The 24,243-nt window shown below is 42.7% G+C and overlaps 5 protein-coding genes and 1 long non-coding RNA gene across 7 annotated transcripts in view; 2 read left to right on the top strand and 4 right to left on the bottom strand.

Annotated features, from left to right (window-relative positions):
• Nucleotides 1–5,071, top strand: part of LOC109485884 — a 31,931-nt gene extending 26,860 nt beyond the window's left edge. Inside the window, exons 24-30 of the mRNA XM_019789557.1 lie at nt 1,072–1,401; nt 1,941–2,247; nt 2,523–2,671; nt 3,244–3,463; nt 3,615–3,840; nt 4,197–4,319; nt 4,516–5,071. Of these exons, the coding sequence (XP_019645116.1) occupies nt 1,072–1,401; nt 1,941–2,247; nt 2,523–2,671; nt 3,244–3,463; nt 3,615–3,840; nt 4,197–4,319; nt 4,516–4,834 (1,674 nt within the window). The 3' untranslated portion in view covers nt 4,835–5,071. The remainder of the gene's footprint in view (nt 1–1,071; nt 1,402–1,940; nt 2,248–2,522; nt 2,672–3,243; nt 3,464–3,614; nt 3,841–4,196; nt 4,320–4,515) is intronic.
• A 146-nt stretch (nt 5,072–5,217) lies between these two features.
• LOC109485883 lies at nt 5,218–8,407 on the bottom strand. 2 transcript variants are annotated; one of them, XM_019789555.1, is made up of 7 exons: nt 7,903–8,400; nt 7,341–7,499; nt 7,055–7,141; nt 6,778–6,883; nt 6,358–6,432; nt 5,853–5,955; nt 5,218–5,667 (listed from the first exon to the last, which is right to left on the bottom strand). In XM_019789555.1, exons 1-7 carry the CDS (start codon nt 7,961–7,963, stop codon nt 5,425–5,427), a joined length of 834 nt encoding a protein of 277 aa, XP_019645114.1. In that variant the 5' UTR covers nt 7,964–8,400; the 3' UTR covers nt 5,218–5,424. The 2 variants fall into 2 exon arrangements, with proteins under 2 accessions (XP_019645114.1, XP_019645115.1); XM_019789556.1 differs by lacking the exon at nt 6,358–6,432 and having other exon boundaries at nt 7,903–8,407.
• A 1,156-nt stretch (nt 8,408–9,563) lies between these two features.
• Nucleotides 9,564–11,194, bottom strand: LOC109485876. Its single transcript, XR_002141156.1, has 4 exons — nt 10,784–11,194; nt 10,196–10,294; nt 9,823–9,994; nt 9,564–9,623 (listed from the first exon to the last, which is right to left on the bottom strand). It is a non-coding gene; the product is annotated as an uncharacterized LOC109485876 (long non-coding RNA).
• Nucleotides 11,195–11,554: 360 nt separating this feature from the next.
• Nucleotides 11,555–13,834, bottom strand: LOC109485958. The gene is made up of 2 exons (XM_019789663.1): nt 13,561–13,834; nt 11,555–12,729 (listed from the first exon to the last, which is right to left on the bottom strand). The coding sequence occupies exons 1-2, from the start codon at nt 13,619–13,621 to the stop codon at nt 11,810–11,812; spliced, it is 981 nt and encodes a 326-aa protein (XP_019645222.1). The 5' UTR covers nt 13,622–13,834; the 3' UTR covers nt 11,555–11,809.
• A 2,284-nt stretch (nt 13,835–16,118) lies between these two features.
• LOC109485880 (galactose-3-O-sulfotransferase 2-like) lies at nt 16,119–19,360 on the top strand. Its single transcript, XM_019789550.1, has 4 exons — nt 16,119–16,813; nt 17,147–17,234; nt 17,806–17,917; nt 18,205–19,360. Exons 1-4 carry the CDS (start codon nt 16,484–16,486, stop codon nt 19,148–19,150), a joined length of 1,476 nt encoding a protein of 491 aa, XP_019645109.1. The 5' UTR covers nt 16,119–16,483; the 3' UTR covers nt 19,151–19,360.
• Nucleotides 19,361–20,368: 1,008 nt separating this feature from the next.
• LOC109485849 (retinoschisin-like) lies at nt 20,369–23,674 on the bottom strand. Its single transcript, XM_019789520.1, has 6 exons — nt 23,537–23,674; nt 23,024–23,158; nt 21,761–21,905; nt 21,269–21,400; nt 20,944–21,025; nt 20,369–20,507 (listed from the first exon to the last, which is right to left on the bottom strand). The coding sequence occupies exons 1-6, from the start codon at nt 23,672–23,674 to the stop codon at nt 20,369–20,371; spliced, it is 771 nt and encodes a 256-aa protein (XP_019645079.1).
• Between the last annotated feature and the right edge of the window lie 569 nt (nt 23,675–24,243).

The raw sequence follows: 24,243 nt of genomic DNA, 5'->3' as shown, positions 1-24,243 counted from the left end.
ATTCTGTGTACACAATAAAAGATGCAAGCCAAAGCCCGACGTATTGCATTTTCATAATTAAGTACTAAAGGACAAGAATAATGCACAGGTGTTGTTACGGTTTCTGCACAAGCAAGGCCGTGTTTATGTGAAGTCACCCAAACCGCGATTCGGGTAACTCACATTCCTCACATCTGGTCCACGTGCCACACATTCCTTTGAAACCGTGTCCGATCACAATTCGCTTGAGCTACATTTATTGTTGTTCGATGAAAACACGCAAGTTAGCGTGTTATTAATGTCAGAGGTCAACGACCAGCTTGCTGGTGCCCCCCTCCCAGCCTATCTCGGCCGAGTGCCGACGTGGTCCCGCCAGAGGCGGTGAAGCTCGCCGTAGAACGGACACTTTATTTGACCATTACTGCTCTTTAAGTTGCTGCCACGTAAAAGTTGGTATTGCATATAAAGAAAGAAATATCACCCCGTAATCCATGACCAGGCGAAGTTACATTGAAATCACATTGCGTTCAGACGCAAATCGCGATGCGGGAAAACCGATTCGAAACCACCTCTAGAAGTGGTTTAGGATCGAGGCGCTTTCAATGTGATTTGGAGCGTTCAGATGGAGCCACTTGAAACCGGCTTCGGGGGAAACCACATGTAAAGCGCCTTGGGTGACTTCACATAAATACGGCCCAAGTAGCAAAACATGTAGACCGGCACGTACACCTGTAATTAAACTGCCACTGTGACCCTACAAAGCAGCGCAGTGCGTATTGTCACGTGCCATTGGAAAAAAGATAATTAACTCTTGAAAGGGCATCCAATAGTCTTTAGAGAATGTGGGGCATGATTATGAATATGGAAATCAGAACATGTGCGGAAGTTAAACGACCCAGAACCTTTTCCCAGTAATTGAGTGCAAAACACGTCTATCCTGTTGATTCACAGTGTCCTGACATAACCCCGTGACTAACAAGCCAGATCCCGCGTCGATTCGGTGTCACAACACAACAAAACATGGCACAAAGGAGCGGCGACAGACCTAATGTTTTCTTTCGCGTTTTCGTTTTCACTGTCCTCGTCGTCCAGGTGAGCCAAGCAGCACACGTCGCCATGGTGTACGAGCTGGCGAAGAGTCACTGGGCCCGGTTTGTGGTGATCGGAGATGCGCTGGTATCCCGCGGACACAACGTCACCGTGGTGGCACCAGAAGACATCCTGTCCTGGATACATCGCGGGGACGGCGATGCCTTCAACTACCTGACCTTCCCCGAGGCGGGGACACGGGAGTATGTTGAGAAATACATCGGTAAAGCGTGGACAAGGGTACTAAAGCAAAGGTATATGTACCAACAGACTTGGTCTCATGTTTCATCCTATCGGCAAGCTGCCCGGAGATGTCAGTCTCTTCTTTCCCAGGTAGGAGATTTTTGCTCCTTTACATAATATTGTTGTTTATGCACATAAAAACAGAAGTCGACCACAATTGGTATACTGGAAGTTCATCTGTGATTGGGTGTTGATCAGTAAATTTGCCTGTTATTCGTCAAAAGTCATCCAGATATTTGCCAGTCGACTACAAATTTTTTAATCGACATCTGCCTGAATGCAATTCCAGACGTTTGAGTTAGCTTTACTCCCGGGACATGCACATGTCCGCCCTTGTTCTATACAACCTCGGAGCATACATGTACTGCTTGTTTTTCATACTGGTTAAGTAATAGCGCACAGAACAGAAGATAGTGAATGGCATGGTACCGTATGTTTTCTTAAACTTTTTTCCAATCATACAATATGACTTTTGGTGGACAAACATGCAGGTCATCATATAAGTCATACACAACATGGCAATGTTGTGAGATACGTCCGAAAATGATACTAGTAACTGAAGCACCTTAGTTGGTCTCATTGAAACATTTACATTATTCCCAATACTGGTATATCAAATTCACTTGTAGGGAGATTTGTTGGACAAACTCCGACAAGCCGACATCATATTAGGAGAGCCTCTCACTCCATGCGCCGCAGTGGTCTCCAGTGCCGTCGGCGTGCCCTCCGCCCTGCTCAGCGTACCGATGCCGGCGAGCTGGCTGGGCTCGGACACCCCGGCTCCCACCTGCTGCTACCCCGTCCCGTTCTCTGGACTCGGCCGGGTGCGAACCTTCCGCGACAGGGTCCACAATCTTGCTGGCTACGTGGCGACCATGGTCTTTGGGCGCGCCATAACGGCATTCTACTTCGACCACCTTGCTAAGAAGTACATCGGTAAGACATGAACAGTTTTCACGCAAGTCTGTATCTATCTATCTGTATCTGTACAGCCGGTATAACCGCCTTTCGGCGTAACACACCAGCTTCTACACATTCAGCCTACATTTGTAGCAGGCGGTTTTCGTTGATCCAACACAGCCCTTTTTGGTAACAAGTAGGCAGCTGAATTTTGTATTCATATGTTGTACGGCTACCTCAAGAATGCCTCCAGTTTGCGACCGCACGACGAATTTTCGTTTTACTTTTCATTTCTCGAACATCTAACACAGGTGAAGACGCTACCTTCGTGAGTGCCCTAGCGGACACTGACCTGTGGCTTCTCACAGAACATCCGGGGCTTGACCCGGTCCGTCCGCGCATGCCTAATATGATCAACATAGGAGGCTTCATGGCCAGGCCTGCACAGCCGCTGACACAGGTGAGGTCTAACTGTCGTGTTTTCCGTTTCACCTTCACTTTCTTGTCCATCCATCCATCCATCCATCCATCCATCCATCCATCCATCCATCCATCCATCCATCCATCCATCCATCCATCCATTCATTCATTCATTCATTCATTCATTCATTCATTCATCCATCCATCCATTCATCCATCCATCCAACCATCCATCCATCCATCCAACCATCCGTCCATCCATTCTGTAATGTTTCACGTTCAAGTTTTATTTCCCTCAGGTAACTGAGTTCGGGAGGGCATATGACCACTAATGCAGTTGTTACATGTTATGGCTTCTATTTGTAAATGGAAATAGGCCAAAGTCTATTTGTAAATGGAAAATGAATATAATCTATTTATGTTTATGCTATTACACAAACCAATCAATCAAACATTCAATCAAGTCATAAGTTTGTGCTGAGACTGAAGTATAAGTCATTTGTTAGGCCTGACATCTCTGGCATTGCTTGTACCTGACATCTCTGGCATTGCTTGTACCTGACATCTCTGGCATTGCTTGTACCTGACATCTCTGGCATTGCTTGTAACCAGGAGTTGGAGGACTTCATGCAGGGATCAGACCACGGAGTGATCATCTTCGGCCTGGGGACCTTTGTGAAGGGCATGCCGAGTCACCTGGCGGAAGTGTTCGCCGCTGCCTTTGCCCAGCTTCCGCAGAGAGTGGTCTGGAGGTACGACGAGAAAGAGACGCCTCGCGGTTTAGGGAAGAACACCAAGCTCATGAAGTGGATCCCACAGAATGACCTTCTAGGTGCGATATAAGAAGGTTTAGGGTTAGAAATATCAAATACGTTTTTAAGTCAGTCAATTTTGCACATAAAACAAGAGCAAGCCGGAACAATACATGTGTTTGGAGCTTCAACCTTTCAGCTTACCTTATAATTCATCTACGTTCATGACAGGGCACCCCAAAACGCGCCTTTTCGTGAATCACGGTGGCCTGAATGGTCTACACGAAGCTATCTACCACGGCGTACCCATGGTCATCTTACCGCTGACAGTTGAACACCAGGCCTATGCTGACGTCATGGTTTCCAAGGGAACGGCCGTGACCCTCGACATCCGCACTATAACACCAGCTGATGTCATATCGGCCATCCAAGAGGTCACCGGGAACTCATCATATAGGTAAAACTTGTTACGATCTATATATCATGCAGGTATATTTATAGCGAGCGGAAATGTTCAAATCCAAGAGGTTCTATTAAGAAAAGTGCCACCGAACTCAATATTTTATTTCGAAAATTACTTGTGTCAGTCCAGTTTTCATTGACAACGTTTCCGAATACATGCATAATCAACACATTTGCTCAATAATAACTTAAAGGCTTGCCTGTGTGATGACTGACACTGCACAAGCAGACTGTGCAGAGAGCCTTCAAGGATGAACCAGATATACCTGAGCGTTAAAGTAAATTACGAAACACTGTGTAGTGTGTACATCAAAGGTCTGTTTCAGATTGTGGTTTCCCGGTGTTTTACAGCTACTTTTGTCGGGAGGAAACACGTACGTGCTCGTCTGGCCCGCCAAGTCCTGCATCCAGCAGTCAGTCACACGGTGTCAAATCTCCTCATCAGGGATTCGACATGGACTTCGCACCAAACAGGTCAGGAACATAGATAGCCATACAAATATTTATCTCTTAACGATATCGATGTGTCCCGTTTTGACGTATTCAGTATGTCTCATATTTTTTTCCATTGTCTTTGTTGGATTGACCTTTTCATTGCGATTTAAATAGATAGCACAAGACTTACTCTGAATTCACCTTTTCTCTCCCCCTCCCACCGTTCACTGAACAGCTACAAAGAAAGTGCAGAGCGACTGGCAAAGCTGTTACATGATCAGCCGCAACCCCCTCTGGAACGCGCGGTTTGGTGGATAGAACACGTCATCAAACATGGTGGACTTCCGCACCTGCGCACTACGATGACCGACGTTTGGTTTTACCAGTACTTCCACCTTGACGTTTTGGTGGCTTTTGTAGCTGTCGTCACTGCTTTGTGGATACCGCTAACACGTCTTTTTATAATGAAATATTCTTGGCAGAGAATTATAACAGGGGTTATCATTTCTATCTTGGTCATTTCCATACCCATTACGTACTTAGATGGACTTTAAAATAATTCATTGAACCAAGGCGCCTTTTCTGACTATTCAAAGCTTCTTGTTGGATAATCTCTGGCAAAACAATTGTCAGCGACAAATACCAATTCCAAAGAACATCGGAATCATCAACTTCTGTAAATATTTCTTATTTGTAAGCGAACAGCTAGTATATATGCTGGTGTTTCGTTCTCAAAGGCCATAGCTGGTGACAGTCTGATAACGGTTAAATTCAGTATCCGAAGAAGTGTACACATGTGCCTGTTTTCACTATCTTCTTTGTGATGATATATATATATTAGAAGGTTACAATGTGAATAGAACTTACCGTAGGTACATGTGATATTTTTCTACATTATAAGTGGTGAAACATTGCTTTGCTGGGTCTGTCACTTTTGTTGCATCAATATACGATAAGTTGTAAGCTGCAGTATTCTATATTTGGTCCACATATCATGTTATATATATAGTAGTAGTAAGTACCAATGTCAGGATACATCTCGCTTCGCGTATATCCGTTCTCCCGTTTCTTAATTTTCCATCTGCTCCATTTCGTTTACTTTCATAGTAACACCCATTTTCAACTCTCGGTCCCGAAATAAAGACTACCCCAATCCTTCCACGTGACAACTACAACTTGTTTTGACATAAATCCAATCACGGTATGGCTTGAGCGTGTCCCTGGAGATCACGTAAGCGCTCTGGAGAGTCTTTTCTTCTGTGCAGAACCCGCCTGCCGATGCAGTACCGCAGCCATTGTGGACCGGGGTGGCGCTTCTGCACGTCACCTCGTGCATCGGTTGTAGTCTAGTGCGCCCGTTTCCGTCCGAGGCAACCCACAGTTCAACCTGAATACGACACGAAGCATTGTTGGTTTTTTGGAAGACATTTGCTCGTCTTCTTTAAATAGATACACATTAATCGTGATTTTCACTGAGAAGAAGATATTTTTAAAAGTTTTTCCATAGCAATTCGGTCATCTGCTTCAAAGCTCTATTTATCAAAGCACATTACATGAATGAAAAAATCTTACCTCCTCATTGTTCCGATTTTGGGCCGTTCTGAGATGGATAAACTTCACGATTCTGGCGCACGGGTTGAGGGACTGTAAACCGCTCTGTGGGTGGACGGAGAGCCTATGAAATATGTAGGAAAAGAATAGATAAATGGTTTAAAATGATGTATTGTTCACACGGGAATAAATCGTTCAACTAAATCACGAAGTAATTGTACAAATCACAGATTCCTATTCATGCTGCTTTAGCTTTCCGGACAAGAGTATTTTCTCAACAGTGCAAAGAAATACCTAATTGTAGCTGTTGTATAGCACCAGTGTCAAAGCGTACTATAAATTTTGAAATGTTCGTGGTGGTTTATTTATTTCCACGGTCTTTTCGGTTACCTGTCAACTGCGGATTCGTGAAACTGCGAATATTCGTTTCCAATGTACTGTGATCATTTCACTACAGAATTGTCTCAACCGCTAAATCGACCTCTCCCCTTCTACTTCGAAATGAAATACCCACGAAGAAATTTACTTTGTCTCGTTGCCCTGTGGAACCGTCAGGTTTGCGTAGTCCTCTGGGTCAACACCGAACGCATCGATTCCAAACCTACCGCAAAAGCGACGTTAATCAGTCGACACAAAAAAACAACAACAAAATGTTTTACAGCAACGTGTGCTCAAAATGATCGACTACAATCAACCAGGGATTTTCTACAGAAAGGTTCAACGGATTGAGTCAACAGAGCTGCATGTGAAAAACAAGAAATCTGCCTGTCTGTCTCACCCCGCCCACGTGCTGTGAACCTGATCATTTCGGACAAACAGATAAACAAACCCACAGATAACAACACTTCCGTAACGGGGCTGAGCAGAGATATAATTTTTCCTGTTTCACTTTTAATTTGCAAAATGGAGTAGTTGTTAAGATGCCAAAGAAGGCATGACGTGTTACCTGGTGACGAAGTGGGCAAAGTCGTCTGGTCTCTCACTTTGCAGGAGGCAAGAGGAAAGGTTACTGTTGTGCTCTTGCCTGCAGAACTCGCCAAAGTCGCTAGGTACTGAGGAGAAAAACAAAGCACAATGTGTTCACTGTCTACAGCAATATAATACAAGCACGGGCACAATCGGTCAGACTAACACACCATGTAACTGGAAGCATTACACATTTTCTAGTAATTAAATTGTCCAATAAGACTTCAACATTTGTGAAATGTTCGTTCTGTGCTCACCTGTTGTGAGAGGCACAGGGACTGTCTGTTCCAGGTTTGCCGGGTTATCTGTGGTAGGTATCTCACCGTTGTTTATATCATCCGGAGCTGTAATTGTGAACGATCAACAACTGTAAAAATTATCACTTTGACTCATGTACTTCTTAGTAGCAAGTCTAGATCTAGTAAGACTATGTATGCCGGAAGCTGTTTCACACACACACATATACATACATACATACACACATACATACGTACATAAACACACAAACTTGGCTAATGTATAAGATCGATAAAAAATGCCTACCTGTCCGACAGCGACACAAGGGACAGCCCCTTGCGCCAGTCTCTCTTCCGTACTCACACTGCAGCGCGCATGGCGACGGCCGGCATAACTGCAGGCCTGGCTCCGGCAGCAGTAGACGACCGCGCATGCGTGGGAAGGAAAGTCTGCTTCTCACTTGCCCTGGAACAAACAGTTTGTGATGTTGACGTATGTAGGTCATGCGGTCAGTGCCAAGAATTAGTAAATAAAAGAAAACGCAGCCACATGCAGACAATACGATTGCACACATCGTCTATAAATCCAACTTGATCTGAAAACGTGCATCTTCAAACTAAAAATAGATAAAGAAGATGAAAAATTCATCATGTAAGCGTTAACAACCTAACAGCTTCTGATATTTTAGTATGGCTGTGACATTGTTCATACTACATACATCATGCAAAAAGTTTCTCTGCGCGCCATGTACGAGAAGCATGTTGGTATTAAAGTGCAACGGAAATGCCATACGTTAACCTACATTTTGTACAACAATCATCATTGTTCAATGGCCACAAAATTTCAGTCCCAATACTCGATAACATACCTTGAGAGAAGCAGAGAAGTGAAACAACGACTACAACAGTAGCCTCTCTAAAGAGCTCCATGACTCTTGGTATAGAGGAACGACGACTGCAGTTGAGCACAGTTGAAACTCTCACGCAATCTTGAGCATTTCGCACTGAGCTAATGGCAAGCCGCGAACAGCTGCGATCACTCGTGCTGTTCTCACTTACGCCGCCACCCCCTGACTCGGTGCTGCCAGTAGCTCAATGGCAGCTGTTTGGACTACTGACAACATTCTTGTTTGGCTCCCGGAGGTTTTGGCATGGATATATGGCCAAGAAAGTGGTTTTCATCTCCTGTCAGACAACGCGACCACACCACAGGTTCTGAGCTCACACGCAAATGGAGACCTCAGCCTTGGAGTCCAATGATCAGCTGGAAGTATTACACCGAATACATACATTTCTATCACTTTGAACACTTTGCTCATGCAGATTCACCTTATATTGACATACCAAAAATGAATAGGTGCAATGAAAATAATATCGATATCCAGTATTGGATCGGCACAACCATTTCAAGATTTATTTTAAATTGCCGACTAATATCTTCTTCTAAACAGACGATACTTATATACTTTTGGCAGAAAATTGATAGGAAATTGATAATAATGAAAGGAAATTGATAGAAGTGATCAAAATACATATTTCTTGTATATCCTTTTTTTTACCTTCCCAAGCCCACGTACGAGCCCCAATGACGTTCAAAAGCAGCTAGTGGTTGCAGATGTAGCACTGATGTTGATCCAGCAGACTTGCTGGCTCAGCAGCACAACATCCTGCCGTTTTGTGGAAAAAGCTCAGTTCGTAGGCAGCTTTTGGCCTATCCTGATCTCTTGTCTGTTATCGTTAAAGAACAGGGCCGAGGTTGTTTATACCACTTCACAAGTGTCTAGCTACGTTCTGCTGACGACAGCGAGTTTAAAAGGTTAACGAAATGGCGCGGCCGGGGCACTCCAAAACAACTTTCACCGTTACTCCGAAATGTGTTTGATTTATATTCCTGTTTTCGACGCGCGGCTTGTTTGTTCTGGGCATCAACCTGCTCGGACGTGGGCCAACCTCGCGTGCCAACTTACATAATCCAGCTTGAATTGTTTTCCCCGAACTTTCCGCATGCTGTATGTGTAGGTTGTCGGGTTGGCCCAAGTACAGTTCAAGCCATGATCATGATGTGATTTTCTATAAGGGGCTAAGCTTAAAAGTTCAGATTTACGCCTCCTTTCTTTACGACCGCTAGCCGAGCAACGATTATCATAGTCAAGAACGATTTTCGTTGCTTTGTGTGTTTTGTTGTCTTTTAAATAATGCGTCTGCATCGTGCATCATATTACAAAATCAAAATCAAGGGTCACACAAATCTAATGTTGGTCGCTTAGCGATCGCCGTATGGTGGAAAGGTGAGCCTTACAGTATATGATATCCCATTATGTTATAAGGCCACACCAAGTAAATTTTATGGATGACGTCCTTTGGAGACTCCAAATCTAATGCGAGAGGGCGAAAAAAAAACAAGAAGGGCCCAAAAAAACAAGATGCCTAGATTAGAAATATACTAAGAGACGACACATGTTAGGACACAAATTGAATGAGGTGACACAGTGTAAACAAGCAAGAAGTCTTTTATTCATCATCAAAACAGTAATGAATCAGGTGGAACAGCAGTTGTCCCGTTCTGTTTCTTTCATCACATTTTGCAGACCTGCAGAAACAAAGCATAAAAGGCAAAATTAGTTGCTGATTAATCCTTTGCATGCATTACTACATTTCTACCTATGCAAATAGTCTATAGGAGCGTTTGAGAAAGAATATCAATAAAGGTGGAACCAAACAGAATATGTTTAGAGCTATTCTACATAAGTTGCGTAATGTATTTAAGTAGGTAACAAATGTATGCCTACCTGACAAACAGGGTTTATTGTCTGGTATGCAGCAGTCTTCTCTGCTGGTATGGGCAGCGTTTCCTCCTCGCCGCAGTTCCAGCACACCAAAGGCAGCATCGTCTTCATCACCCCTGACTTCAGTCTGGCTGAATAGTAGTACTGTGCTACTGGTGAAGTGCATGTCACTGCCCTACATGAAACAGGTGGAAAATTATGGAACAAAAGTCAATTGTGCTAAAATCCAACTCTTCAGAAAAAACTTCTTTTTTTTCAACATAGAGGTTTAGGTTCTATGTTGTAGTTAAATGTACGTCTTTACTGTCCCCAAAGTGCCTTAAATTTAAAGGGTATATTCTGCAACAATCCATATCAAATGTACCTCATTACTCACCTGTGTTGTTATTGCTACATTGTTGTGTGCTCCCAGTCCCAGCGTAGGCTGGAAACATCTACTCCTGCTGACCTTGTTCTCTTGATGCTTTCATCATACCTGTATACATGTGTACATGTGAAAGGAAAAGTAAACCTTATGTTCTTAGTTCACAATAAATGTGTCTTAATGCAATCAAAGAAATTGAAGAGCAGACAACGTTACTAAATTGGATATCAAAGCTAAAATGATGGGGAAAAAGAATTCTTAAGAAAGACTAAAAATCCCCCCCAAAAATAGTACTTCAAAAAGAGCTTTGAGCTTGAATGCGTAGCTATAGATGCCAAAATACCTTAAAAATCCGACTGAAAATTAGCAATTTACTTGCCAAATGTGAACCAAAAATTTAAGAATAAAAAAAACACATATTTTGCCAACATCAAGTATAAATAACCAGAAACGAATAAACGATCATTATCCATGCAAAATACATGCGAGGAGCCTTGATACATGTAACGTTATGCATTTATTTTATACTCCCCTTCTAGGAATATTTCACCCGTGTTTTTTTCCGTACAAGGTATTCGATTCAAAACAGACTTTTCATACCTCAAAAGCAGTCTTAGCCCTAGGAACAGCTTCAGTCGTAGAAGCTGTCTTGTCGATCACCATACGGATGAAACACCACATCAAATGCCTCCCGACCTTCTCGTCATAATTTTGCAGAAGAATTGCACTGTAGCTGATCTTGACAAAACTTGCTTGAAATTGTATGGTCGAAACTCACTCGCCGCTACAAGTCTGTCGTACAGTTACGCGAAAGTTAGCTCTCCCTGGCCTACATCGAGCACGTACCAGTCAACAACAACGTTTCCACACGCTTTTACGACCTTAAGTTATAAGGCTTAACGCTCACATACTTAGCGACCAAGGGTGGTGAGCCCACCATCTTGCTTCTTTGAACTGTGGCGCGCGGACTCTTGTGCGCACGTACACCATCGTTTTGCGGCACATGTGCTCTTTACCCATTTCGTACGGGTTTCACGTCAATCGGACGATTTGCGGCACTGTCGTGACTCTTTGGTCATAGTTACAGGAAGCGGAATTTCTTGTTTTTTTTTCTAGGAACAGGCCAAAATCAATGCGCGCGCGGACGTCATCCATAAAATTTACTTGGTGTGGCCTAAACTTAGAAAACTGCTCGGTGTTGTCTGTGAGAGTAGGCCTTTACCGACAGATGTCTTACTAATAACTTTACCTTCCGAAATGATATTGTCTATAGCGCAATACGTGGGATCTATGTTTTACGCCGAGCTAGATGTTAGGTGTGCACATGGTGGCGAAGACAAACTTTCAAACAAAAGGAAAAGACAGACTATGTTTTTTATGTCATTGATATAATGATTTTTCAATTCAAATGCAGAGTACAGTGTGATTTACGTACACGCATGTTCTTCATGATTATACATGATTGTAAATAATATAAAGATCTCAACTTTCTTTGAAAACTACTCATTCTTCTGGAAAGATATGTATGAAACGTTACTGAGTTCTAAGCCTTCTTCCTACTGTGTGACTCGCCATACCAAGGCCGTGAGTTCCCGCGTGTCTTTATTGTTCAGGGTTGGTTAAGGCTTAGGTCTCAGAGGCCTCGCGATCCGAATTTGTCTCAAGTGGCTTTGTTTCATCCAGGGTGACCTTCAAGACCTGCTTCGAGAAGAGGTTCTTGGATGTAATCACGTGACAGCTGCAGCTTGCTTTGACAACGATCATATCATAACCGACCTTGGGAGGGTCGCCCGACTTGACCACGATGGCCCTGTGCCACGTGCTCTCCTCCACACACCTGCCCTCGCAGCCCTGGTGGTTGGGGGTCGAACTGGTGCACTTCACCTCCCGGAACTTCTGCTGCCTGACGACTCCTCTCTGTATTCCCGCCCAAAGTTCCACCGTCTCCCCGCTGACCGTGACGGCGTGGATCGGCGACACCATGGTGGCGGAGTACCCGCAAGGATTGAAGGCGGTTTCTGGGTCAGGCCGCCCGACCTCAGGCACAAGATCTGTTTCTGTCTGTTTATCTATACTAGGCGTGAATGTCGACGTCTCACACTGTATGTCAGGAAATTCCTCGTCAAACTCAAGCTCTTCTCCTTTCTTGTCATGTAGAGTCGGCTTTCTTATCGTAGCACACGACCTCGTTCCTGCGCCATCCGATCCCGCTGGTCGCAGGTCGGGCTCCAGGAACAACTTCTCCCCGAACGTGGTGAGGAGACCTTCTTGAATGTCTGGATATTCGCGCTCCAGCTTGCACGAGAGCGAGTTGATGAACTCCTTGGTCTCGCAAAGACTAACCGCCCTACTGTCGTGGACCGGAAAATCCGGGGGCGGCGGTGTGGTCTTGGTTGCCGTCGTAGTCGGTTGGGATGTTGTTGTAGTCGGCGGAACCGTGGTTACCTGTTGTTTTGGACGGAAACGGTCCCAGAAACGTTTCCACAACGGGTTTCCACGAGGGACACCACGAGGCCAGGAAAACTGCCCTGGCCGGCGTGCCTCCCCTGTAACGAAAAGACAAAGACAAAACTGTTAGCAGAGCACAACAGTTTACAGCGTTTTGAATAAATGTTCACGGAACAACATCAATTTCATCGATATATTAGCAAGTGCCCTGATATATAGTTGCATTTAAATTTCCACTCTTAACTACGTACACTCTGCGTTGTACGGTCCGTGTCTGCAGTTCCTGTGATTACAAGTAACAGTAACTCGTGAACATGAAATTATCGCATTAATAGCATATTGGTTTTAGATACAAACATGAAACTGCTTTTATCTTGAATATTATTTTACCACCACATTATCACGAATATCTACACACCGCGTAAAGTTACAGTTTTCTTTGAAAACAAACCTGCTCTTTTGTACGTCGACTGTTTGTATTTGAACGACTCATAACGGTACATACAGACGTATTAAAAAGTTCAAGATGAACTCAGTAGAGCAGTTCCACCTTCACTTTTTACATTACTTCGACATGTTTCCACTGTAGACACGTTTTAAAGTTGCAGGAAGCGGCTTACTTTTCATCTTTACTTCTCGTCTTATTACTTCGTAATGAAAGAAAATACCCCACGTTTGCGTTATCCGTTGAACCTTTGTCAAACACATACACTAAATATTAACTCAGGTGACGTTAGGAATTACACAGAGGGGCCTGAATTATTTTTGATTTTCACATGCAAGAACACTTAACTTGAAGTTGCAAAAGCAAACTGCGGCAGATGGCACAGTGCCTCACTCTATACCAGATCCAATCCAAACGGGCAGAAGTCCAAGGAAAGGTTTCTCTTTTGCCATCAAGTAACAAGACGACAAAAACAAGGACTTACCAACGTCGTAGACACTATGTAGAGAGAGACAGCAGACCAGAAGAATCACTGCAGCAGCCATCTTGTCCCGTGAACTGACGGCCGGCGTACCGACACAGCCGTTTATGTAGCCCGGCAAAGCACGCTAATGACGTCTGGCGAACCGTCAATCAACGGGGCAAGTGTTTTGATCACGCTATAGCCAGGTTTCTGAGAAAACAGGAAATAACCTTTCCAGGCTGACGTGAAGTCTTGGAGTTGTCAAGCCGTAACTCCAGGCCTGTCAAGTACGTCAACTCAAGGTCTGAGATAAAAGGATTAGGATAGGACTTACATGTACGTGTTATAATCCTGGCACTGTGTATATTGATGAATTTGTGAAAATATGGCCCAGGATCAACCCCCAGGACATCCGATATTTTGCATACCCTTCTGAAGTAAAAATTAAGTTCTGAGAATAACAATAAGACAGGATAAGTCTGTTCAGGCTACACATGTTTCCTGTTGTTGCAGACAAGGCACATGATTCATCATTTCAATGTTTACAGCCTTGGCCAGAAGGCCTCTGCTTACTTTGCAGTTCCTCTGTTTTTCGTTTGTCGTAATAATGACGGGGGCAGGGTTTACGGATACATCTAAGAAGGGACACTTGCCCTATAAGGAAAAGGCTTGAAGATGAATAAAGGCACAGAAGGCACGAACGGTTACCTTTGTTATCAAAAGTTAATTTGTGGTTTGTTCTCATGAAAGAGGCAAATACATTCCCCCTTCAAAAAGGCAAGGATCAAGGTTTTGAGAGAAGGTCAAGTTACAAGGTTAGGCCACAGCAAGTAATTTTTATGGATGACATCATCACGTGCATCGATTTTCGCATGATTTTGAAAGAAATTTTGTTGCCTTTTACATTGGACAACATGTAAATGTGTAAATACACCGAAAATGGGTAAATATGTCTGTTGCCATACCCGAACTTGGATGTCAGATAAATATGAAGAGAGGAGACAAGACAAGGCTCTGATTCAATGTTTTGTCTTTTACTTTGTTGCTGTGCTGTATTTAATTTCTTAATATGTGATGTTGCCGCTGAATAAAACAAAATATTGTTTAACAAGGTTTATAATCTCAAAATTTGAAAATATAGAAATCTTGTTTTTTTTTGGCGCACCTTGTTTCTTTTCACCCTATCGCATTAGATTTGGAGTCTGCGGAGGATGTCATCCATAAAATTTACTTGCTCTGGCTTTAACTTATATACATGATATGTTGGGAGGGGAGATATAGAGACAATAGACTCTACACCAAAGTACTTGACTATCATCCTTTTACAACTTAGACGTCGTCACATTGACAGCTGAAGATTAGATTCCCGTTTCTACCCATCCCTTTTTAGCCCATCTTAGAGCGTCTCCATTGATTTTTGTAGCCCTTGTTACACGACTTATTGTAATATTTACCTTCATTACATCTTTTTTCTAAACGATCTTGCATTGTAGTGAATTATTTTGCCGCTAGGCGGCGAACTTGTAAAAGCTGGACCGACTCTCTCAGGAATCTCTTAGCACTGCGAATCCCGAATAACAGGATACCTTATACAAGCATCTAATTATGATTACGCGAGGAGAGCAGACAGATTTATGTAATCAAAGGGAAGGCGTTCATATTTCAACTGCTAAAACATTGACTTGATATATGTACACAGTCTATACATAGAACTCAGTGCCAGCTTATGTATGTTCGTAGTGTATGATTGTGCTAATGTTACTGGCTTGTGTCTAAATATGTACAAGTTGAGGTTATATACTATTCAATATTCCTAAATAAATTCGGGGATTGTTTTGCAGCAATTATGGAAGATAGGTCACTGGTTTTTACATCAAATGTGACATATTAAAGATGAAGAAAGGAGAAGAAAAACCTGTTTGGTTCAGTTGCACTGTGTACTACAATAGATCATGATAAACGGTGTCAAAGGTTAGGCACAGCTGCAGGGGCTGTGCATACTTCAGATATACAGATTAAAAAAGCCCCTTTGGATATTTGTGACGTGGGAGTTCTAAAGGGGCCAATTTGTCTGCACCAAAATTTATTTTGCGTTACTTGCATCCCGAAATGTAAAGACAATTTTTCAAGTTGCATGTTATATTATATTGAATTCTCATACCTCACTCAGTATTTATTTAAGATTTTTTGTACAGAATATAAATCGAGGGAAACTGTTTGGGTCGATACCCGATTATTTGACTGTAGTCACTGAGTCCCTTAATTATAGATCATGGAGGCCGCCATGTTCGATTTGACAGCAGAAAGGGGTCTCCTCTGTTTTTTTTTTTTTGTTATTACGTAAGGACTGTGATTACTTAGTAGTGACGAGACGGTGTCAACAAAAATAATAACGTTAGCACTGGAAAGCACCAAGCTAAGAAAACAAATCTGTACGGATATTCAGTGAGGTCATTTGATAAAATACCAATAATCAAAAATAAGCTTCCATGCCAGTGTTACATAGTCTTGTCTATTTACTCGAATTTAGCGCTTGACTTTTGCCAGCCTTAGGCGCACGGGCACTGATGTGTAAGAGTCAGACGCTGGGTCAGCTGGGAAACATGCAGTGGTAGGGAGACGGACGTGTTGAATATGAATGGCTGTGCTTGCGGGCGAACATACTATTGGAAGAGACAAGATTCGCCAATACTAATCATTCCAGCCTTCGTACTTCTCTAGCTCAGTAAGCAAGCCTTTGTGTCATTTCTTATCCTAGTAGCTTCTGGGGACAAATAGATTGACATTGAATCGACCAGAAATTTGCTGTGGCAAATGAGACGTTAACGGTTTGTGTTGGCTGACATTTTAGTGATTTTAGAGAGGACGGCTGCGACGTGTGTTCTCCCTCTTTCTCTGAACTGTTCTATGATGCAATTTTGTACTAAACGCTACCTTTGTGCTCATGTTTCCAGAACTTGGGGGCCATAAGGAAGCACGAAGCATGACGGACAACAGTAGGGTCGACACACTTAAGTTAGCGGTGGCCGTCACTTTTTGTCTTTGCCTATTTTTCATGCTTTATGTCTCCTACACACCTGACGTGACTTCGGAGTTCGTTCTGCTCAACAACAGACTACAGCCTGTACATGTCAGCAAGAATAATGTCCTTGATGTCAGGGATGTGATTCCGCCTGAAGATCGAGGCAGTCAGAACACAAAAGCGGCCCCTGCGGCTGAGCCGGTAACTGCAAGACAGACATGCATCCCGAAGAGAAATTTAGTTTTCATCAAGGTAATCGATAACAATCTTCAAAAGGCACTTAACACGACTTTTTTCACTTCACTCAAGTAAAAATAAGTATTGTATTGTCTTCTGTGTTGTTGGCGGCATAAAAATAAGTTGGAAAACTTCAGTGTCCCGCCACCACGTCTTGTGATTACATATTGGAAAAAGGCCACACTGACTTAATTTTATGGATGACATCCTCTGAAGACCCCCAAACTAGTGCCCGATAATAAAAAAATAGGAGAAGCGAGGCAAAAGTATCTTATAGATAACGGGCATCTTGGAGAATTCCATTTCCTGCAGATTTTGAATGGTGATGGGAGTATGTTTCCTTCTCAGGTGCAGGAGGCGGCCTCCAACGCGGTACAGAGAATCCTGCTTCGCTATGCGTACCGGCACAATCTCACGGTCATGTTACCCAGAACAGGTTTGTGTGCACATTGGTAGTGCGTATGTGTTGTACAACATGTCTAGTGTCCACCCGACTAACTACGCTGGCTGAAAAATAGTTACATCTAATAATAGGTAGGGAGATTTAATTTGCCAGTAGAGTTGGGCCATCAGAGGACTTCGTCAGAGGAGTTCACTTGCCAGTTCTGTGGGGAAATGTAACCCTTATGGCAGGCCAACTCCTTGGGCCTTATTGACCGAATTCTGCTACCTTCGCCCGTAGGCCGTTCAAACGATAAAGCTCCAGATCTTAGTGAACTGTTGTTTCAAGGTCAAAGGGGAATACTACATAACTTTCAAACAGTTCTTGTCTAGGCGTGTTTTGTTTATATCTCAGGGGTCTATACCTTTGACACGTTGATTTTGACAATGCACCATACTTCACACTGACATATGCAGTTCAACCGTGAACTAGCAATTCTACACCTTTTCCACTGCACTTAAATATGTGACAGAAATAGCATTTAAGTTTTGGGTATCTTTATGCAAACTTTGTTTTGCATACTTCGATTCAGTAACTCTCAGTGACTCTCTTGTGTTTTATACAGGAGGCTCCTTTCACTGGTTAACGTTTACTGATGAGTTCGACGGTCTTCCTGTGAAAGACGGAAGTTACAACGTCATCGCTCATCATCTGAGATACGGCAAAGAAATCAAAAAGTGAGGCGTTATGTGTTATAGATTTTCATTCAAAGACTGAAGTCAAGTGTCAATATAATTGTCGGAAATGTTCAAAACATCTAACCATTTAATTCAGTTTGTTCACATTTTCTGCGCTATCTCTTTAGGAACTCATATGGATGGAAGTAGGTTTCGACGGTATTTTAACTGTGAGTTTCTCTGTACTCTAACATCTTGCTGCCTCTTACTTAGTACACAAGGGTCGTTTTGATATTAAGCAAAGATTTTGGGCACAAATTGAGAAGTACTGTCCCCTTCCCATGTAGGAAGATGCCAGCGGACACCGTTTATTTCACCATGCTTCAACACCCAGTGAGCCACATGAAGTTTTCATTTCACCAGTGGAAGCTCCACAAACACTACAATATCAGCGGCAAAGACCCTATCAACGTGTTCTTCAAGGATCCCTATCTGTACTCCGTCAACGATTCAGCCACCTTCAAGACACACCATCCCATCAAAAACCGCCAGGCGTTTGACTTGGGATTCGGCATGAGTTGGCAAATGGGTGATGACCGTACCACGGCTCATCTGAAGGAGGTGAAAAAGACTATAAGAGTGGTGTTACTTGCGGAGCGATTCGACGAATCTCTGGTATTGCTCAGAAGACTCATGTGCTGGGACATGCAGGATATCTTATACCAGCCAGACAACAACATCATTGAAACAAATCGCTTCGCAAATATAACGCTGCATCGCAAACAACAAATGACGTTTCAGAACTGGAGCAGCATTGACTTTGCCCTCCATACATACTCTCAAAAAACATTTAATGAAACGTCCCAACACATGGGTCCAGGTTTTATGAAGGAAGTAGAGTATTTTAGACGGCTAAATTCGTGGGTATATTTTGAAGCATGTAAGGGCCACCTGGGCCGGAATTTCACTCATTTCGGGGTGGAGAAAAGCAGGTGGCACGACAAGTTTGAAGCGGACGGTTCGCTCTGTCAGGCAATCGAACGGCGCAGGGGAGTCTGGGATAGGAAGTTTGCACTGCGTCAAAATGCGGAGCTCCGAAAATCCAACGGTAGCCAGCTACAGGTACCCGGGGAGAAATACGTTTCTGTACCTGAACAACAGCACCAGGAAATTACAAACCTCAGTGGTAGTAATAAGCCTATTGGTTTGAAATCGAAAACATTGACACCCAGCAATGTGGAGGAAAGAGAAGGGAAAAATGATGGGGAAAGATGGGGGGATTGTCATGGGTAGGTCAAAAGTTAAATTTGCTATTGAAAGAAAAAAAGAAAACGAAAAAGAAAAACAAAGCTATTAAGAAGAAAGAGAAGAAAAAAATTAAGAGCAAAAGATAAAGCGGAAAACATTAAGGGCCTCGAAAGCCAGAATCTTTGGAGGAGGAAAGAGAGATCTGTACTGGTGGAAGAAAGATAAGAAAACATTAAGAGTCCCAAAGGACGTAAACTTCGGGGGAGGAAAGTGAAACCAAAGAAACCGACGTAATTTCTTAAGGTAATGAAAGTTTATAGCAGGCATCTTTAGCATTTGCGACAAGTCAAGCTAGAATAGGGAAACGAGTAATCGTGTTCACCACAGATAAGGTAGCTAATATATTACTAACAGAAGTAAAAAACAAACATACAAACAAGCGAACAAACAAACAGCGAACAGACAAATGTTACTTACGATGTTTGAGGTAACTATTACTAATGCGCCATCCATTTAGTAGTGGTATCTAGAGTTTGCCTTTTTAAAACGATCATTTGGTGATTACCGTTAGTTATGTATAACACAAAACATTGTTATGAAATGTTGTACATATAATTTACTCAGTTATATATATAGGAAGAGAAATAGCATAACCATGTCCACTGCAATTCAGACAATCTATTCATGCAATACAATGAAATTCAGTACAAAAACAAAACAATGCATATAAGACATATAAGGGCCGTACCAAAATTTGGTGAAAACTCTACAGATGACCTATCATTATTACAATTGAATTAAGATAAGATATCAATATCATACCATCAAATGGTAAAGTAACATTTTCATGTTGATATGTCTACATCAAATCATATGTATATATTGGGTAATAATAAAACGTTTAAATGCGACATAGACATTTGCATTTATATAGTTCATAACTAATAGAAGACGAAGATCACTTTTTGTTTATATACATACGTCTACAATATATTGATGTACAATAGATGCATAATTCACTATATACAGGTCTTCTATTCCAGGATTTCGGTCAATGGTTTCAAATAGCTAATTAAAGCACATATTGGCATGTATTAACTTCTGCATTGTACATTTAGAAGAATCACCGATAGTTATAAAAGCGTATTCTCATTGCATACTACCTTACTCTTTTGTTAGGTAGATTAGCAAGGAGTATAATAGAGTAGAAGCTGTATGTTGTACCTTGTACAGCTGTCGTTCAACTAAAGTTTATGTATAAACCTAGTTCGTAGCCGTTTCGAGGTCGTCACCATGGTCACTCGGTGTTTTCCCGCCATTTCTGTGGTTGCCGTCATTTGCTTGTTCATCAGTGCCATCTTCACGTGAGACCTCTGCCTGGATTCGTGCACTAGGCCTCAATCTGGAACATACGAGTGTACCTGAAGGCGATCTTTGAACTCTGTCATGCTATGTAACTACGTAGTATTCTTGTCGGAAGTACGTTTTTGGGTGGCTGGGCTGTTGATTTGTGCGTATGTTTATCCATTGGGGAGATTGACAGGCAAAATGACAGGAAGTCAAAAGGTCAGACATAGGAAATTGTTCTGACAGGGAACCATCTGGAATTACGGGTCGACATGAGAGGGGGTCAGGAACCCGAGGATTTCATAACAGACCCTCTAATACTTTCGGGAAGTCTATAATTTTTTATTTCTTTTCTTACTTTCTGTTTTCAAGTTCATGATTCAGGACAGCTATGTCTAGTGAACAATCGTGTACTACGGAAGTACCGTTATCATACTGACAGGTTAACTGGAATATTGGTAAGAGGTATTTTCTAGGCTATTTGTTCTCACCTCTTTTTGAAGCAGTACACAAGAAGTATTCCCACCATCAACAGGAAACACAGGATCCCGAGAACAGTACCCACGATTGCACCTAAAATTGAAAAGTCTAATTTTGTATAACAATGCAGTCAGAAAATCATAACAGACACTGTTCATGATGATAATATTCACTGTTAAAATCACATTCAGTGTATTCGCGGGACAGAGTTAAAGCTGTACTCTCTTTCTTTGGTAGCTTGAAATATGACGAATGCTTGGTTCATGCTTCTTCCAAGCAAAAAAAAAGATAGAAGGGCATTTGAACAAGACCAATAAAAGAATATGTGTTCCTTACCGGCACTCAGACCTTCACCAATAGTACATTTGTCCCCGGTGAATCCTGGAGCACAGGCACACGTGTACGTGTCCAGCTCGTCATAACAGGTGGCGCCATTGGCACAGGGCTCGGGAGTACAATTATCAATACCTGACAATGGACAGAAACATCTTAAGGACTCCGCTTGAAAAAAGTAATTCATGTTCACTTCACTTCACAAAATTTAAGTTTGCTATTTTAATTTTCTTCAAGAGAAGCTTCGTATGACTGACTGGATGAATGAATGAATGAATGAATGAGTGAGTGAATGAGTGAGTGAGTGAGTGAATTAATGCATGAATGAAGGGTGAATAGATGGGTGAGTGAGTGAGTGGGTGGATAGTGAGTGAGTGGGTGAATGAGTGAGTGAGTGAGTGAGTGAGCGAGCGAGTGAGTGAGTGAGCGAGTGAGTGAGTGTCTGAGTGAGTGAGTGAGTGAGTGTCTGAGTGATTGCTTGTTTGATGTGTTTACCGTCACATCCCAGTAGCTCCATCCTGAGCCGTGCTATTTGGTCGTGCCATGCCCGGACGTTGACGCGGAGGTACCTGGTGACTAGAGGCGGCGTGAAGTCGTGTTGGACTGTGTCGTTTCTGCCGTTTGTGTTCCCAGTGAGAATCTATGATCAATAAGAAATCCAAGCTTTAATTCCGGGAAGTATTTTGTGATTTTGAGAATGTCTTAGGACTATGCATTTGGTGGTAACTGTATGATGTAATTTACAATCTATGACACCACTTTCTGAATTTCTTAATATTTTACTCACTCCCACCCAGCGCGTGCTGAAACAGGCTGTCAAAATCACCTCCCACCTACCATACAACTTAATCACTTAGGACAGACAGAGAAACCCACAACTCAGCCATCGAAAACAATACTTCCAAAAGTTAACATAGAAACTTGTGCGTGTGTTTTATTACTCCGTGAAGGAGGTCAGGACCTCCGGACGGAGTGTTGTGAGTAGCTGTTTTTTCGTGTTCGCAGTCAAAACACTGGGTTCTCTTTGTGTAATCGGCATGCAATTTTATACGCCTTCTGCGGGCATGCACGTGTTGATGCACGAATGTGTATTTTTGCCGTTGCTGCTTTCGCGGTCAATGTAATATTGCAGATGCACCCCTACAATTATAAGGCAAATTGGAATGGTCCAGAAAAACCCGTTGTTTGGAATAGCGGTGGGGGGGGGGGTGGAACTTCAGGCAGATGGTGAGGGGCCGATAAGTGGTACCACGGCAGTAACACTCGCGGTGCTGGCCGCAACTGTTGCTGGAATTTGCCAGTCGCGCTTAATAAGTAACAGGCACGGTAAGACGGTGGGGCTGTCTTTGTTACTAGTGACACGACCATGATAGTCCGATCTTTATGTGAATGCAATGATTGTGTGTGTGTAATTAAAATGAACTTCGAACTTGAAGCACAGTATCTTTACACGCCCTGAGAGCAGTAATGGATTTGGGTCTTTTTATGTTTTATGGTTGTGACGCGCCCTCATTGTATTAACCGTTGCCTTATGTCTGCACAGTAGGTCTGGCGTTGACGCTTGGGGTTATTTTTGTTGCAAAATATAAAAACTTCACGGAGGATTGTCACCTATGGCTTCTTGTTAGTATTTAAGACGATTTCTATCATATGAGGTTGAAGCAACCGGAAAACAAAATGTATCATTTACAAAGACTAAATAAATGCAAAAAAAGTGATTGAACCCAAGCAGGAATCCCAGAAACAAGGTTAGCTAACCTGTCCGCCCCCATACATGGACCAGTCCAGGCTGTCGTTGCTATAGGAGACGGTGTAGGACGTGACCCACCCTCCCCACAGCCCCTGTGTCTGTATGCCGGTGACGACCCGTGGGACCCGGGACCTAAAATCAACCTAGAGAAAAAAGCAACAACCTTGAGACAAAAAATGACTCAAAGAACAGTCTACATCTGTATATACCGGCTATATAGTTACAGATACATGTTTCTGATGAAAGCACAGCTTATTTCGTTTCAAGTCCGAAAATCATGCTCAACCGCATTTAACAGTAGGACATAATTTGCATATCCACTGTACCAAACCTTGATGATATTCCTGTACAACATCAATGCATAGAGTAAACCTCAGGACAACGATACGAATGATATGACTATGTCTCTTTTCTTGCAACAGATTATTTATAAGTTTTCGAATTGCGATACGTTAACGTTGGATCAACTATCCACAATGATGTCTATTTCGGACTTCCGAGTCACAACGTGATGTCGCCACCTGTAACCATCTCTCGGTGTCGCCCAGAGCCATCCACCAGGCCCGGTCACCGTACAGACGGGCCCGCCAACTCTCGTACCCAGTCCGGTTGTAGGACGATGCGTTGATCTGGTCGTTCTGGATCAGACCATTCTGCATACCCAGAGAGGTGTTACAGCCCGCTGCAAGCACTACAGCAATTCAATATACCAAGATTTAGTTAAAGTTGAACATCACCATGCATAGATAATTTAAATTTAGAGGTCATTTCCAAGATTAGCGACGAAATGTTAAAATGGATTCCTGCCAAAAGATAGGACTTCCATGTATACACGGTATCTAATTTGAGTAAAAAAAAAAGAAAAATAAGACTATCAATTAAACTAGATTATGCTGATTGAAACAGAATTTACAAAAGTCCCAGGTATTAGGTATCCGAACTCTTCTTGCCCAGTGTTGCCCAGTGCACAGCGTTAGACCTGGACATGTGTTTATTAAGGGTTAGAATTGATAAAGGCGTAACCAGCGAACCATTGGTTTCCTTTAGAATTCAATACCATTTGGCATGGCCTTCGTATATTGTTGTTTGGAATTAGACGTTTCTGTGCGGTATGAGCTTTGTGTTTGCCGTAATCCTTCGTGAAAGGCATTATCATGATAATAACAACCACGTTGCAATGTTGCAAGTTGTTGTCCCAATTCTCATAATAATGGAATGACCTTCTCAT

This window comes from Branchiostoma belcheri, unplaced genomic scaffold (genome assembly GCF_001625305.1).
Source record: "Branchiostoma belcheri isolate BF01 breed outbred unplaced genomic scaffold, Haploidv18h27 scaffold79, whole genome shotgun sequence".
Lineage (NCBI taxonomy): Eukaryota > Metazoa > Chordata > Leptocardii > Amphioxiformes > Branchiostomatidae > Branchiostoma > Branchiostoma belcheri.
This window is presented reverse-complemented; position numbering and strand designations above follow the sequence as displayed.